The sequence below is a fragment of the Centruroides sculpturatus genome, unplaced genomic scaffold, assembly GCF_000671375.1.
Source record: "Centruroides sculpturatus isolate CEXI.00-Female unplaced genomic scaffold, Cexi_2.0 scaffold970, whole genome shotgun sequence".
Taxonomy (NCBI): domain Eukaryota; kingdom Metazoa; phylum Arthropoda; class Arachnida; order Scorpiones; family Buthidae; genus Centruroides; species Centruroides sculpturatus.
Window position 1 is genome coordinate 132,050 of NW_019385159.1, and position 15,364 is coordinate 147,413.

Consider the following 15,364-nt stretch of genomic DNA (forward strand, 5'->3'; position numbering starts at 1 on the left):
ACACTGGCAAAACAAGATGGCTGACACATTGACAGGTAAAACGCACTGAGTAGTGCTCTCGACTGCGCCAGAAAATCGATTGGCGCCCGCGAAAATTCAAAAATACAAAAATGAAGTATATTACCAAGTAACCCAGTGAGAACTGCTTGCCTATCATTTTAGTTGAAAATACAAGAAGTTTTATTCCAAGCAAGCATCGCAAGCCTGCTAGGTTAATTTCTGCTGCTTGCTTGGAATAATTCTTGTATTTTATATTAAAATGATAGGCAAGCAATTCTGTTAAAAGCACTGGCACTGAACGTTTCGCTTAATGCAGTCTATTTTGCAACTTTTGTAAAATGATGTCAATCCCGAAAATCTCATGATTAGGAAAATTTAATCCCGAAAATTTTGGGACTGAAAAGTGGTCGGGATCCTGGGATCTCGATTTTCGAAATCCCAGGATCAAATCCTCTACTTACACTACGTTTAAGCTGAGATTGGCACTTTTAGGCTTGAAAGACTTTGCTTTATCCAGGGATGCACAACCTTTTCTGAAGAAGGGCCAAATTAGGATTAAGTTTACTGACTGGGGGGCCGGACCTCCAAGCGATTAATGCGATGGCTGAGATTGGATGCTGGCGGCAATCTTCTTGATGTCTGGCGTAATGGCAGATGTTGAAACAACCAGCAGATTTTCCAAATTCTTGCTGGTTAACCTGTTCCATGTTTTGCACTTGTTTAAATTCATAAGTGAAAACACTTGTTTGCATACATAGGTACTGCCAAACATACTTGCACAAAATTGAGCCTTGTCTTTCAGTTTTGGAAATGATGTATCTGGCAGTTCTTTGTAGAATATGAGGAGATTAGAATTTTTTAACTGTGATTTCAATTCATCACTGCACTGGATGTCTATCAACTCAAGTTGGGCATCTGAAGGGGCATCTTCCACTTTCACATCAAATGGAGTTGAAAAAAGTTGCAGGTAGATCTTGCATTTCTGGAATTCACCAAACCTCTCATTGAATGATGTAAGAAGGGTGTTAACTTGGTCAGAGTAATCCATTTTCATATGTGGGTATTTCTCTTTCATGGCCTTGCAATGTGGAAAGTTTGTAAAGTTCTCTGATTGCATGTGGGACTTGAAAAGTGATAGTTTGGTCATAAATGCATTGATGTTACTTGTCAACTGAGAAACAAGTTGCATCTTTCCCTGCAATCTCAAATTAAGGTCGTTTAGATAAGCAGTAATGTCAGCAAGGAAAGCTAAATCACACTGCCATCTTTGTCACTCCAAATTCCTTGTAGTGTTCCCCCGTTCTTTGAGGAAAGTGANGGAGTTTTTGTTGCATTCTTCGTGCTCCCAAATGTCCTCCGACAGGAGTATCATGATAAGTATGTAGTATATATGGAATCAATACGGATGGAATAACTAATTGTTCTAGGAAGTCTCCTTGATTGCTAGGTTGTAAATGATAAAGAGCTCCTTCCTCATCTAGGAAGAATTGGTTTTTAAGATTTGGATCTTGTGCGGTTTCATCTTCTAGTTGCTGAATTATAGGATTCCATTTTGAATCTCGTCTCTGTAAATCTCGGATTTGGGCTTTGGAGTATATTGGGTCAAGGTCGTCAGCCTCTAAGATTTGTCTGATAGGAATGCGACTCAAAGCATTGGCGTTTCTATGGCATTCTCCTGCTTTATGCCTTACTTCGAACTCAAATTCTTGCAAGAATATAATCCAACGAGCTATTCGAGAGTTTGTGCTAGAGTCTTTATTGCTCATGAGCCATTTCAAGGGTCTGTGGTCAGTGAGAATAATGAATTTCCTTCCATATAAATAAGGTTTGAAATATTTGGTAGCCCAAACAACCGCTAGGCACTCCTTCTCAGTAGTACTATAATTTTTCTCAGCTTTCCTCAATATGCGACTAGCATAAGCGATTGGCATTTCTCCTCGTTCATCTTCTTGTGATAATACTGCTCCTATAGCCTTGTTAGAAGCATCTGTAGCCAGTATAAAAGGTTTGGTAAAATCAGGAGATTTTAACAGTGGGGCTGAAGTAATGATTTCTTTTAATCTCTCGAAACTCCACTCTTGCCCTTCTCCCCATTGGAATTGAGCATCATTCTTTAAGAGATCGGTCAGTGGCTTTGCGATATCTGCATACGATTTTATGAGGCGCCGGTAATATCCGGTTAAACCTAGAAACGACTTGATATCATGTTTGTTAGTAGGTTTGGGAAAAGTCAATACACAATTGATTTTGTCAGGATCCGGTCTTATCCCTTCATCAGAAACGTTGTGGCCCAGGAATTTAATTTGTCGTTGCAAGAAATGACATTTCTTTGGTTTTAGTTTTAAGCCAGTGGCAGCAAGGCGTTGGAAAATTTGTTCTAATCGTGAGAGATGGGTTTGGAAGTCGGAACTAAAAGTCAAGATGTCGTCCATATAGACGAGGCAAGTTTTCCCTTTTAATCCATGAAGGATGAAGTCTGCCGCCCTGTGCCAGGATGCAGGGCTCCCGCAAAGACCCATTGGCATCCGATTCCACTGATAATGACCGTCNCGTCAGTTTTACCCCCATGTTCAGAAATGAATCAAAAGTGATTAACGTGGGGCAGCGGAAAATCTGAATATTTTAAATATAATTATTAAAATTGCGATATCTCGTTTCAAATTGGCGCTAGAATCAATCTGTTTTTTGTTTTCTGTCACAAATACTGTATATCACAATTTACAACTGTTAAATTTCAAATAAAATAAAAATTAAAAATAATAATTTTATTTTAAATTTACGAAAAAAAGAACGTAAAAATAAAAGTAAATAAAAAGCTCCAATTAATTTACTACTTAAATAACTTAAATATGTCTGTTTTATTTTAAACAAAAGAAACCACAGCTTTCTAGCTACACGGAATCATTTTACAACACTCTTTGTTGACAAGTTTATGGCTTGATGCCGTTTGTAATAATTATTAAATCCAAAATATTTTACATGTTAGTGCAAACGGCTTCCTTTTAGTCGTAATGACGCTGTTCCAACTACAGCAGTGTTTCTCAACGGGGGCGATATCGCCCCCATGTGGGCGTTTTTCCATGTTGAGGGGCAATTAGTAACAATTTATATTTTGGGGGGGAGAAAAACAATTTTCTTGGCGATATAGTAAAACATTATACAGTGGAACCTCGGTATACGTCTGCTTTAGAATACGTCCAATTTGGAATACGTCCTGTTTGGACGAAACAAATTTTGCTCGGTATACGACTTAATTCAATTATACGCGCCATCTATGAACAAGTAGCACTATCGGTGTACTACACTAGACTAGACGTTCGCAGTGCTACGGTTTATAACTTTGTTAAATTTCTTCTGATTTTAATTTGTAAGTAACATTTTATTATTTTTATTAATGATGAATTGCAAAAGAACAACAGAAAAATAAAAAAAAATGACTAGAATCACAACGGAACTGAAAAAAGAGATTGTTGAGAAATATGAAGGTGTATTTGAGATTTAACGAGAAATCTCGTTAAATCTCAAATACACGTACCACATTTGAGATTTAACGAGATTTAACTGTTTATTTGTATTTGAGATTTAACGAGATTTAACTGTTGCATTCCGTATTCCGAGAACGACGATATCGACAATCGTGAAAAATAAAGACATTATTAAATTTGCTAACGTTGCGAAAAGGGTTAAATCAATTTCTAAACAGAGATCGAAGACATTAGATTATGTCGAGAAATTGCTTTTGCTTTGGATAACTGAAAAACAGTGTGCCTGTGACAGCGTATCGGAAGAAATTATTTGCGAGAAAGTTAAAAGGATACATGCTGATCTCATGAAAAATCAAGCAGAAACTAGCGAGGAAAGCGAGGTGTTTAAAGCCAGCCATTTTTTTACATGAGAACGGATTAATCATTTTTACATTACTTCTTATGGCAAAGGTAGGTTGGTATACGTCCTATTCAGTATAAGTCCAAACACCAGGAACGGATTAAGGACGTATACCGAGGTTCCACTGTATTATGAATAATTAGATATTTTATTCGTTATATTGTACAATAACTAAACAAATAACATTATACTAGTCACTAGTCTTCAATGCAGTAAGAATTTGGCGATAGCCTTGGCCCTGGGCATCGGAATTTTGAAGTGAAGGGGCGATACTACGTAGCGGTTTTATTGAAGGGGGCGATACTACGTTGAAGGGGGCGACGATTCGTTACTGGTTGAGAAACACTGAACTACAGTATTAATTTTCTTGGTCCAACTTAATAATAATAAATTTGATGCGGAAAAATTTTTTTTCTATTCTTTGTCTATGGAGAGATATTGTTGTAAATTATTGGTTGTTATAGCTTTTTGTACATTCATTTTTGAACTCTGGTTAGTTTTTTCTAGTTTGAATGACATTAGGTTGACGAATAAGCGTCTTTTCAGAAAAGATTGATTCAAATTCGACTATACCAATCAGAATCTAGAATGTGAACAAATGCTAAAAATTAGTTATTTTCATGGTTTTTCAGTGCTATTTTCACTTACTTTTGTTATTTGACGCTATTTAAACGAATAAGCAAGTTTTCCGAGCAGTTGAAGTTTGTCTATTTCTAGCTAACACACTTTCTGGTTTAGATACCGAATATTTTAAGTCTAATGCATAATATTATAATGATTTTTAGAAGAATCAAATAGAATAAGTGATGTTAGAACGTCATTTTCAATGTTATCAGGAAGTTTCTATTTTGATGGAAAATTTTCAATTATATGCTTTGGAAAACTTGCTTATTCGTCTAAATAGCATCAAATAACATAAAAATAAATGAAAATAGCATGAAAAACCATGAAAATAATGACTTTTTAGCATTTGTTTACATTCTAGATTCTGATTGGTATAGTCGAAGAGGGTGTGGTACTTTCTAGGAAATTTGAGTCAGTCTTTTCTGAAAAGACACTTATTTGTCAACCTAATGTCATTCAAACTAGAAAAATCCAATCAGAGTTCAAAAAGGAATGTACAAAAACTATAACAACCAATTATTTACAACAATGTCTCTCCATAAACCAAAAATATAAAAAAAAATTTTGTGCCAAAATTTTTAATTATTATGTTGGACCAAGAAAATTAGTTGGAATAGAGTCATATGACTAAAAGGAAGCTGATTGCACTAAAAATTTTTGGATTTAATAATTATTTCAAACCATGTCAAGCCATAATTGTCAACACTGCCTGCCGCTAAAGTAATTAGACTTAGACTCCTTGTCAACAACAAAGAGGATTGTAAAAATGGTCTGGCCCCCTGGTCAGTAAACTTAAATTAATTAATCTTAATCTGACCCTTCTCCAGAAAAGGTTGTGCATTCCTGTTATATTTCATGCCAGGCAGTCTTTTTATATGCCATAGATGTATGACAATTTAACTCTGTTTTTCATCTTGGTATTGTCTGGTTCAGTGGTGTTGAAAGAAAATCAAACCATATTATTAACTATATAAAAGATAAAATTGAACAATGGGATTGGTTATATGTACAAATTAATAAATATAATTCTAAAAATAAAAATTCTCAAAACAATTTTTCGAGTAAAACCACTCATTCTTCACTGACTTCGAGTAAATTGCGACAACACAGTTAAAAATTAAAAAAGGAAAACATTTATTTTACTTTTTTTTAAAAATCCAAATGCATTTCACCTATTTGGTCTCTTCGGTGGATACTGACTTCAATTAACAAGTGTCTTCTTATGATGAATGATACTATCCCAGCATGCATCAATGATCAAGCCAGCTTTCAAATTTATGTTATTTGCATAACTTAATACTATAATGTTCTTTAATACGGCATTTAATAAGATTTGTTTCTTCTTATAAAATTTTTGTTATTTTTGTTGATTTTACATTTGAATTATTATAATGATGAAACCAAGGTGATTCACTATGTTTCAATCTTATGGCCACTTCATGTTCTTTGAGTCATTTTTTAGTTTTCTTTTAGTTTCTTCTATGTAGTATTTGGTCTATGGACATGTACATGACAGTCTGTATACGACTTTAGACATTCAATATTGTATAATTTAGAAATTTTCTTAAAAACTGTTTACAGAATATACCAAGATCTAAATATAGCATAAAAGATAAGAACCAACTAATTACAGGATTGTTAAAAGGACAAATTAAACCATCATACAGACTAATGAACTTGGATATTAAATCAATGTACCCATCAATAACCTTGGAAATTGTTAAAGAAAATTTTTGATATGCCAGGTTACATAATGAATTTAACAGATTTCATTTTTAAAAATAATTACTTCAAACTTTCTACAGAATTCTATAGACAAAGAAATGGAATCTCGATTGGTTCAGTTGTCAGCCCAAAACTGGCAGATATTTGTATGACTGCTGCAGATGAAAAAATATTACAGTTCATAGGTATATGCTATTATGCTAGATATGTTGATGACATAATAATAATATGACTCATAAAAAATTAAAGCAAAAGAAATGGAAGATCATGCTGATATTTTAAATAATAACCTAATTCTTACTTATGAAGATGAAGATAACCAAGAATTAAACTTCCTAGATATAACCATAAAAAGAAATGATAAGACATTATATTTCCGTAAGTATGAGAAAATTTGTAATGTTAAAAAAACAATTAATTATAAATCATATTGTCTCATAGAAATTAAAAGATATACTTTTTTGATGGAGTTAAGAAAAATATTAACTAGAACAACATTACATGAAGACATCATAGTAGAAGAAACAGTTACACAGAAAATATTTACCCAGGAAAAATCTTAAGTGGTATAATCATTATATAAGTAATTGATACAACCTTAAAAATGAAAAAATAAATTCCCGATACATTTTGTTTCTGTATATAAATTGCTTATGTGAAAAATACAAAAGCCAGTTTAATAATTTTTCATTTCATATTATAGCAAATCAAAAAATAGATTATCTAATGTAATAAACTTTATTAATAAAGAAGAAGAAAAAGTACAAGATCATCAATTGAATACTGCAGGAGTCGTATACAGAATGTCATGTATGTGTCTGCAGCCTAATTACTACATAGGCGAAACTAAAAGAAAATTAGAAAAACGACTCAAAGAACATGAAGCGGCCATAACATTGAAAAGTAGTGAATCACCTTGGTTTCAACACTATAGTAGACTCCCCGTATAACACAGGTTCATCTAACATGGATTCATATAACATGGTGAAAAAATTGGGATCATGTTCGTATAACATGCTAAAAGAGACTCGTATAACACGGTAAAACATCATTGCTGACTCTTGTCGCAACAAGATTGATCGAATCTGGACCAATATTGGACATTTCACAAACCATTGAGTTAAACGAGCAGTGGACCTACTAAAAACCATTTATTATTTAACAGCCATAAAAATTATATTTATATTAATGATGTCTCCAAAGTTCAGTTAATTTTTCTCGGAAAAATAACTTATCAGGAAACGCGCCCGCCGACAAAAACAAGCTTAAGCAATGGCGTCTTTGAACGGTGCACACTTGGTAAGTAATCTTACAATTTTTTGTTTATTGCATAGTTTATATGGATTATTCCCAAAAAATTATACATGATTTGGAAATGTTGAGTCAAATTAGTCTAGAATTGATTAATTTTATGGAAGAAAACCTTTCAATCAGCCGTAGCCGCTAAAGTGCACACGTGCCAGGCTATGATTGGCTCATGTATTTTAGTGACTCGTACAACACAGAATTCATATAACACGGAACGTATCTACCGTGTTATAGGGGGTCTACTGTATAATAATTTAAATGTAAAATCAACAAAAATAACATAAAAATTTTATATGAAGAAAAAAATCTTATTAAATGCCGTATTAAAGAACATTATAGTATTAAAAGTTATGCAAATAACATAAATTTGAATGCCGGCTTGATCATTGATGCATGCTGGGATAGTATCGTTCATCATAAGAAGACACTTGTTAATTGAAGTCAGTATTCACCGAAGAGGCCGAATAGGTGAAATGCATTTGGATTTTTTAAAAAAAGTAAAATAAATGTTTTCCTTTTTTGATTTTTAACTGTGTTGTCACAATTTACTCGAAGTCAGTGAAGAATGAATGGTTTTACTTGAAAAATTGTTTTGAGAATTTTTATTTTTAGAATTGTATTTATTAATTTTTCCAAACCATATTGTTTCAGTGTGATTTTTCTTATCACTTTAGTTTTCTCACTACTATTCAATCCATGACAATAAGCAGCACAATGCCAGACTGCAACAGAAAAGGGGTGTGTTTACAAATTGAGTCAAGCTTATTCTTTACAAATTGAGTCAAGCTTATTCTTTAGAGTCAATCTTTACCACAATGCAAGTGGAAAAATTAAGTATTGACCTATGTGAAAGTGTCATTTACATTGACCTCATTAGACACCAAATACAACACCAATCCAGTCTTCCCGATGTGAGCCATGATGTTCTACAGTAATGAGATTGACATTGTAACTTATCAACTCAGAAACTGCTATGCTATTTGAGAATTAACCTTTTCTTGTCTTATGTTGCATTTATGGATGCACAAGTTTGAAATGAATAATAACAACACACAATTCTGTATAATGAGTTTTCAAGAATTTTGTGTGATTTATAAGTTTTGAGAACTTGACTATCTAAAGAAACACTAAGCTAAACTATTAAACTTTTGTTTTTTGGAAGGATTATAATGATGTCTTTATTTAAAAGGAAATGAAAAATATGCTATTTAATATAAGAAATTTTAAAAAATAAAATTATATTGTATTAAACAGTTATGAAAATATTTGTAAAATATTTAATCATGTTTTCATTATTATTTTCAGGAGCTGCAGAATTTTATCTTTTTCAAACAACAACAGTCTAGAAGTATCTGTAAGTATTAATGTATTTTATTTTTTATTATGTATAAGATAAAATGTACTTTGATAAATAAAATAGTTGTGGAACACATGATTTTCACTTAAACAGTTTTCACCAGAAATTACATTAACTAAATTATTTAAAATAGAGAAAGTTGTGTTATGGAGATTCAAAACTTTTGATGAAAACATCAAAGTGTCCCTGCCACACATTGTTGTGGCTCAAAATGTATCTATTATAAATGTATTACACTTCCCCCGTGGGGGTGGGAAATTTTTCGATAAATCCCTTAGTGTACATTCTCTTGACGTACTCTATTAAAATGCAATCAAAAACGCAAAAAACGGCATCTAAAATAGTATAAATAGAAGCAGAGTTCTTTATGGCAAGCCTTAATCCTGTCCATCTCCCTTTGGGGGAAATTTCGACATGTGTATATTATATAAAAAAAACGTGTGCGTATTTGAATGCAGCGTTGTGTCAAAATTTCAAAGGAATCGGTAGGAACAAATGAACATTACATTTTTATTTATATAGATAGATAGATGATCTGCTTTAGTTCATCCTCACAGAAAAGCAAACTTAGGGCGTTGTACTCATAGCGCCATCTGTTGGACATAAAAGCCTTAACCCTAGATGATATCTTTTAATTTATATTAGTATAGACAAAACATCTGTAGGTTTGATTAGTGGTAAACATTCTGGGGATCATAAAGATGCTACAGTTAAAATTTGGTAACAATTGGTTCAGTAGTTTTCACGGTTAGTTGTCACAAATGAAAAATGCATTGTCTCTTTATATAGTAGTATAGATATACAGTGGATGCTGCTTATTGTGATTACAAACAGAATCAAACTGATGATTACAATAATGGAAAGAAACAAAAAAAAGATAGAAAATGAAACACTATGTCCTGTATAGTAAAAGAAATTTATTTATTTTTGATTTCTATAGTCCCTATGTAATAAATTATTAATGAAGTATTTGTATGAATTTTTTAATTGAAAACTTGCTTGATTTGCATCATAAGACCACTGGTGCTTACTACAGTTTGACAGTTTGAAGGGTTAGTTATAAATGTTTGTTTTAGATTTTTTAAAGTATAAAAACGTGCAGAAAGAGAATATTGAGGAATAGAGCACATAATTTTCTGTTTTTATTCACAGTCAAATGTCTACAAATAGACATTTGGCTGTTAAAAATTTATTATTAATGCTCTTTTAGTATAAAATGCATAAACAGTGGGTGATCGGTTAACAAGCATAATCTGTTCCAAGACTTCATTTGCCATTCTAATTGTTCGTTAACTGATTATCGATTTCCCATAGGTTTTATGGGAATTTGATTAATTCATTCTGGAGACCCCAAAAGCTAGAAAATATACACTTTCTTACTATGTTTATTTATAAGTAATAATAAAAATACATACATACACAGTCTTGCATTTTTATTAGTCATGTTTTTTCCATTTGTGGGGATTAAAGAATCTGTCCAATGTCGATTGCTTTTCTCTCGTCATCAAGATTTTTCAGAAGTAATTAATAGCATTGTAATTGTAGAGATCCTGAAGCCTATTAACCAGGGCTGTGGAGTCGCGTAAAAATCTATCGACTCCGACTCCAACTTTTCCTTACCATCCGACTCCGACTTTGACCAAGGAAGGACTTGTTACCGAAAGAGACCTGGAAATTCTGATGTCGTCAAGTGACCTCAGAATAAAAGATTTAATAAATAGAGTTCTAATAAAGATAAAACGCAGAAACTTTTTATTTCAATGCTAAAAGACTCCTCTAAGTAATATATAAATATGTATTTGATAATTTTTACTTTTCCGGCTGTTATGTATAACGGGGAAAGTGTAGCGCTCGGTCAAAAAATCACCCTTTCCAAATTTTTACATTTTTTGACTCGGGACACCTCGAAATTTCGAGATAAGCAAAAGATTTGAGGTTTTTTTTCTATATGTGTGGATGTTAGACTGCGTGTGAGGGGCATAATTTTGTTTACCCTGTTTGAAGCCTAATAATTTCTGTGGTCAGAATCGGAGTCAGAGGAGGACACCGGAGTTAGTTATTAAGCGTCAAAGTGGTTGAACTAAATCATGATCCCATATACATTCTAACATCTTAGGCGAGAACATCTTAACAGGTTTTACTATTTAACGGGTTTAAAGTACTATTATATTTAACGGGTTTAAAGCACTATTATAAAATGACAAAAAAGCTTACTTTGAGGGTAGAGACGAGTTTTATTTCTTTTTTTAATTTTGAACGCTAATAACGAGTAAAATATTTATTAAGAGATATGACACATGACCGCTTTTATGTCTTTACCCTGTCGACCTTTAATTAAGAACCAAAATTTAATAGTAGAGGAGAAGATGGTATTATGGAACTCCAATTATATTTTAGTGAATTGTAAACAAGGTATCATAACTACACCTACATTTTTTGTGCGAAAAGTACTGGTAACTATTAAACTAAATTTTCCTAATTGGATTTTTCACTAGTGTAACTATAAGTATGGTTTTTGAAGGCTTTTGTACAAAAAGTCAGAAAGTAGGCTTAGAGAAAATTGGGTGGTAATATGGAACCTTACTGTATATTTTTAAAAAATGCTTTAATGAATTTTAAATAATTACAAAATTATTTACTCCAATGTATTTTATCGCAAAAATGCTTTTATAATAAAAAAATATGACCTCCATCAACAATATATATTTCAGCAGCTCTTTTCGATATTCTCAGGAAGAATTGACTTTCTATCTAGTGTCTTTTTGACAAATTGCTCTGGACGAATGTCTGCTTGCAAAGAGAGAGTTCGGAGAAGTTGAGTTCCATATTACTGTAAAAGCACCAATGGGGTCCGTATTTCACGCATTGCCACCTCGAATTAACTTATGCTGTCAAGACCAAATTTTAAAAAACGTGAACATCACACAGATTAATATGTACTCCTAAATCTCTGTAATGGAATACGTGCACCAGTGAACCTACAACTACACAATTTATATTTTAAAAATAATTAAATTCGCTTAGCATTCAAAACTTGCGAAATTTGAAAGAAACAAATTTGCTGATTAAATACGGACAATCATTTAACTGAAGTAAAACGGGTTTTCTTCTTGCTATGGATGTCTGCCTAGTTCAGTTCAGCCATAATCCGCTACAGTTCGTCTTTATTATCAGTTTGAAATGGCGTGGTTCCATAATATCCGCATTGTTCCATAATACCACTTTTTCCTCTATTAATGCCTCTTTATACGCAAGCCACAGTGCTACATTTTGTTTCTTAAACTTTACTCATTCTGAAATATTGTTTAATATCTCAGAACAGAAAATAAAGAAATTAAACAAATTAGACGTCAACACACACACCTACGGGAATTTTCCCCCTTCTATTGACTTTTTTGAGGAATTTGGGAGGTCTTTAAATGTGTAGATTTGCAAAATAAAAAAAAAAAAACCTGGAGGGTCAAATTTGACACGATTCCAATACTTTTCCGTTTTATATACATAACAAGTTGGGAAGTAAAAAGGAGTCGGAGTCGGCGGATTTTTTGATGACTCCGACTCTGGCTAAAACACCAAAACTCCACGACTCCAACTCCACAGCCCTGCTATTAACCTCAACCTAGTTTGGATGCCATTCTAAGACTCATTCTGACATCATCCCACTTCTTCAAAAAATGTTTAATAGCATATATCAACATTAATTCTCTTTTTTCAGAAAAACATATCTTGCTGAGTTTCTTGGCATTCTTCTGTCATCAGATCAGTTTCAGGTTCCATTATGAGCTCTTCAATGTTCTTTATTTCTCAGATGTGATTTTTATTACTCCTTTAGTTGCTTGAGTCTTCTTGATAATACAGTATCTTTCTTATCTTTCAAACTGTGGCCTACTGTAGACCTGTTCGAGCCATACTGCCCAGCAACAACAGACATCAGACATCTGCCCACTTTCTACCTTTGCTATTATACTCTCACCTTTTGAAAATAAAAACTGATGCAAAATTTAACGAATGTTGGTCTGACATTCTTGTGACTACTATAAAAAAATTGTTTCTGTCAGAAAAATAAAAGGCTGGAATTACAAGGGAGAGTTTGAAAGTTTCGGAGGGATACTGTCCGATCGGCATATACCGGGATGAGCGTCAATGTTGACGTCTCTCGAAATAATTTTAATTCACTTTATAACAAATTGTATATGTGGTTTGTCAACCTAGAACTTGTCTCATATATCTATTTATGTTTGTTTTTTTTTCATTTGTCACACTTTAAATACAGTTGTTTATCTAATTTTAAGAATAATTGTTTACTTTTTTTCAGTTTTCAAAAGGAAGAAAAACATCAGAAGACAGTGCTCATCTTTTCCAATCACCCTTTTGTCCTGACAGTTGTTTTAGTTATGGAAACAAAGAAAACTGTAAACCCATTTCAAAAAATGTTAAATTTAAAAACAAAAATGGCAAAAAAAATAAGAATATTACCATTAAAAATATTCAGGAGACTGGAAGTAAGAAAAATTCAAAAAATAATGCAAAATTGAATAAAAATAATAATAGCATTGTCAACAATTATGTGGAAAAGTGCACGATTGACTGGAGTGAAATTGAAAATTTTGATCTTATTGTTGAAAAGAACATTAAAGAAGTAGAGAAAATCAAATTAGATTTAAGTGACAGAGAAAGTAAATTGGAAAAGGGAAATAAGGTGAAAATGAATGAAAGTATAAGCTCAAAAATGGATAAAAGTTTATTCCAATCTTGGGAGAACAGAAATATAAGTAATGTTGAAGTGACCAAAAATGATCATTGCATTCAAATTATAAGTACACAAGATAATACTAAAGATAAATTAAGTTTCAGGTCAGACTCTGAATTAAATTTTTCATCTTTAAGAGAAATTTTGAGCCCCACTCTTGGTTTGGGTAAAGTGAAACCTAAATATGGTTTGACAACCAGCACACCAAACGTGACACCTGTGAAATTTGGCCACAAAACATCAAATAATTATGACAATTTAATAGATAACTCTCTGGTGAAATCACCAATTCAGAATTTTGAATGTTCAGCACTAGAAAGCACCAAGGCAAAGCTGGAATATTTAATCAGCAAAGCCCAAATTCATGATGATATTCTAATGTATAAAGGGGAGAAATTGAGCAATTCAATTTACAAAACTCAAGCTATTAAAGGTGCTCATGATAAAAACTTTTCTGTCGCTTTAGAAAATTTAAACATATGTGAAACAGAACCAGGTTTATCTAATAGGAAAGATGTATTTATGAGATATTCACACAAAATATCAAAAAATAAAGCAATTGGATCCATGTCCTTAGCTACTGATTATTCAAAAGTACTGTTTAATTCTCTTTCACTGCGTGAATCAAATGTAAATAAATCAGAAGAAAAAGATAGCAATAAAATTCCTTCAGACGAAGATATCTCTTATACTTGTAGAAAAAGCTCTCTGAAATGTACAAGAGTCCCTGTACCTAAAGTATCCACAAATGGAAATTTTTCAAAGTTTGTTCAGTATTCACGATTGTCACACCAGAAATATTATGTGGACAACTTGTCTTTATTACAGAAATCGTATAATATTGATGGCAGTTTTGAAGAAGTCAAAGAATCCTCCACATGCTATTTTAAATCTTACTGTGAATTTGTGTCACTCATGCATAACTTATCTAATTTTGTAGATCATGAAACAAAAACTGTTTCTAAGTTTTCAGTAAGTTTTATTTGTTTACTCTGTGTCCTTCGTAGTGTGCATTCATATGCTATTAAAAGTTTTTCGTTTTGTGTTTATATTAATAGATTTATTTTTCCCATAAATTTAAGAAAGGTTCAAGCAAAGATGATACGAATCTATCAATCAGGGAAGATGTTTTGGAAAATAATCCGAGCGTTATCATTTTAACATTGTGCAATCAAGTGGCACCTCTGAAGTTTCTGGAAGTTATAACTCCAGAGTAAGTTTTATCATTATATGTTTGTCTAGACCAAACTCTACTACTGCCAAACTATATGTTGTTTATGATATTACTTTTATATCTAAAATAAAACTACTATGCATATGTAGCTAGAACTATTTCTAAGACTAACAGCACAAAACCTTTCTCACTAATCTCTAGCCTTATTAACTGGAGTACAAACGTTTTCGGCCTTCTTAATAGGCCTTCCTCGGGTACACTGTGGAGCGTCGGTTAGAAGAAGTTTAAATGCTGCCAATGTTTACCCAGGTGTCGTCTTACCCGTGACGTCTTCGTCGATGATAGGTATACGATACCGAGGGAGAAAAACTACATACTTTTGGTAAAGAAGGGAGGTGTGCAGATAGGATACTTGCTAAAGTTGGGGAAAAAGATTTTAGAGTAAGCGCGCTACGTACAGGAGATGCACAATCACCACAGGGGGTTAGTGGGGAGTGACGTCATAGTTGAGGCCGTAAATATTCAACGCTACCGTAAGAAG

At 32.6% G+C, this 15,364-nt stretch overlaps 1 protein-coding gene across 2 annotated transcripts in view; it reads left to right on the forward strand.

The window, feature by feature from the left end:
* Positions 1-15,364, forward strand: part of LOC111635589 (uncharacterized protein PF11_0213-like) — a 90,847-nt gene that overhangs the window by 21,588 nt on the left and 53,895 nt on the right. For both annotated transcript variants that reach the window (XM_023380591.1, XM_023380592.1), the window contains exons 2-4: positions 8,848-8,896; positions 13,215-14,621; positions 14,732-14,862. In XM_023380591.1, the coding sequence (XP_023236359.1) occupies positions 8,848-8,896; positions 13,215-14,621; positions 14,732-14,862 (1,587 nt within the window). The remainder of the gene's footprint in view (positions 1-8,847; positions 8,897-13,214; positions 14,622-14,731; positions 14,863-15,364) is intronic.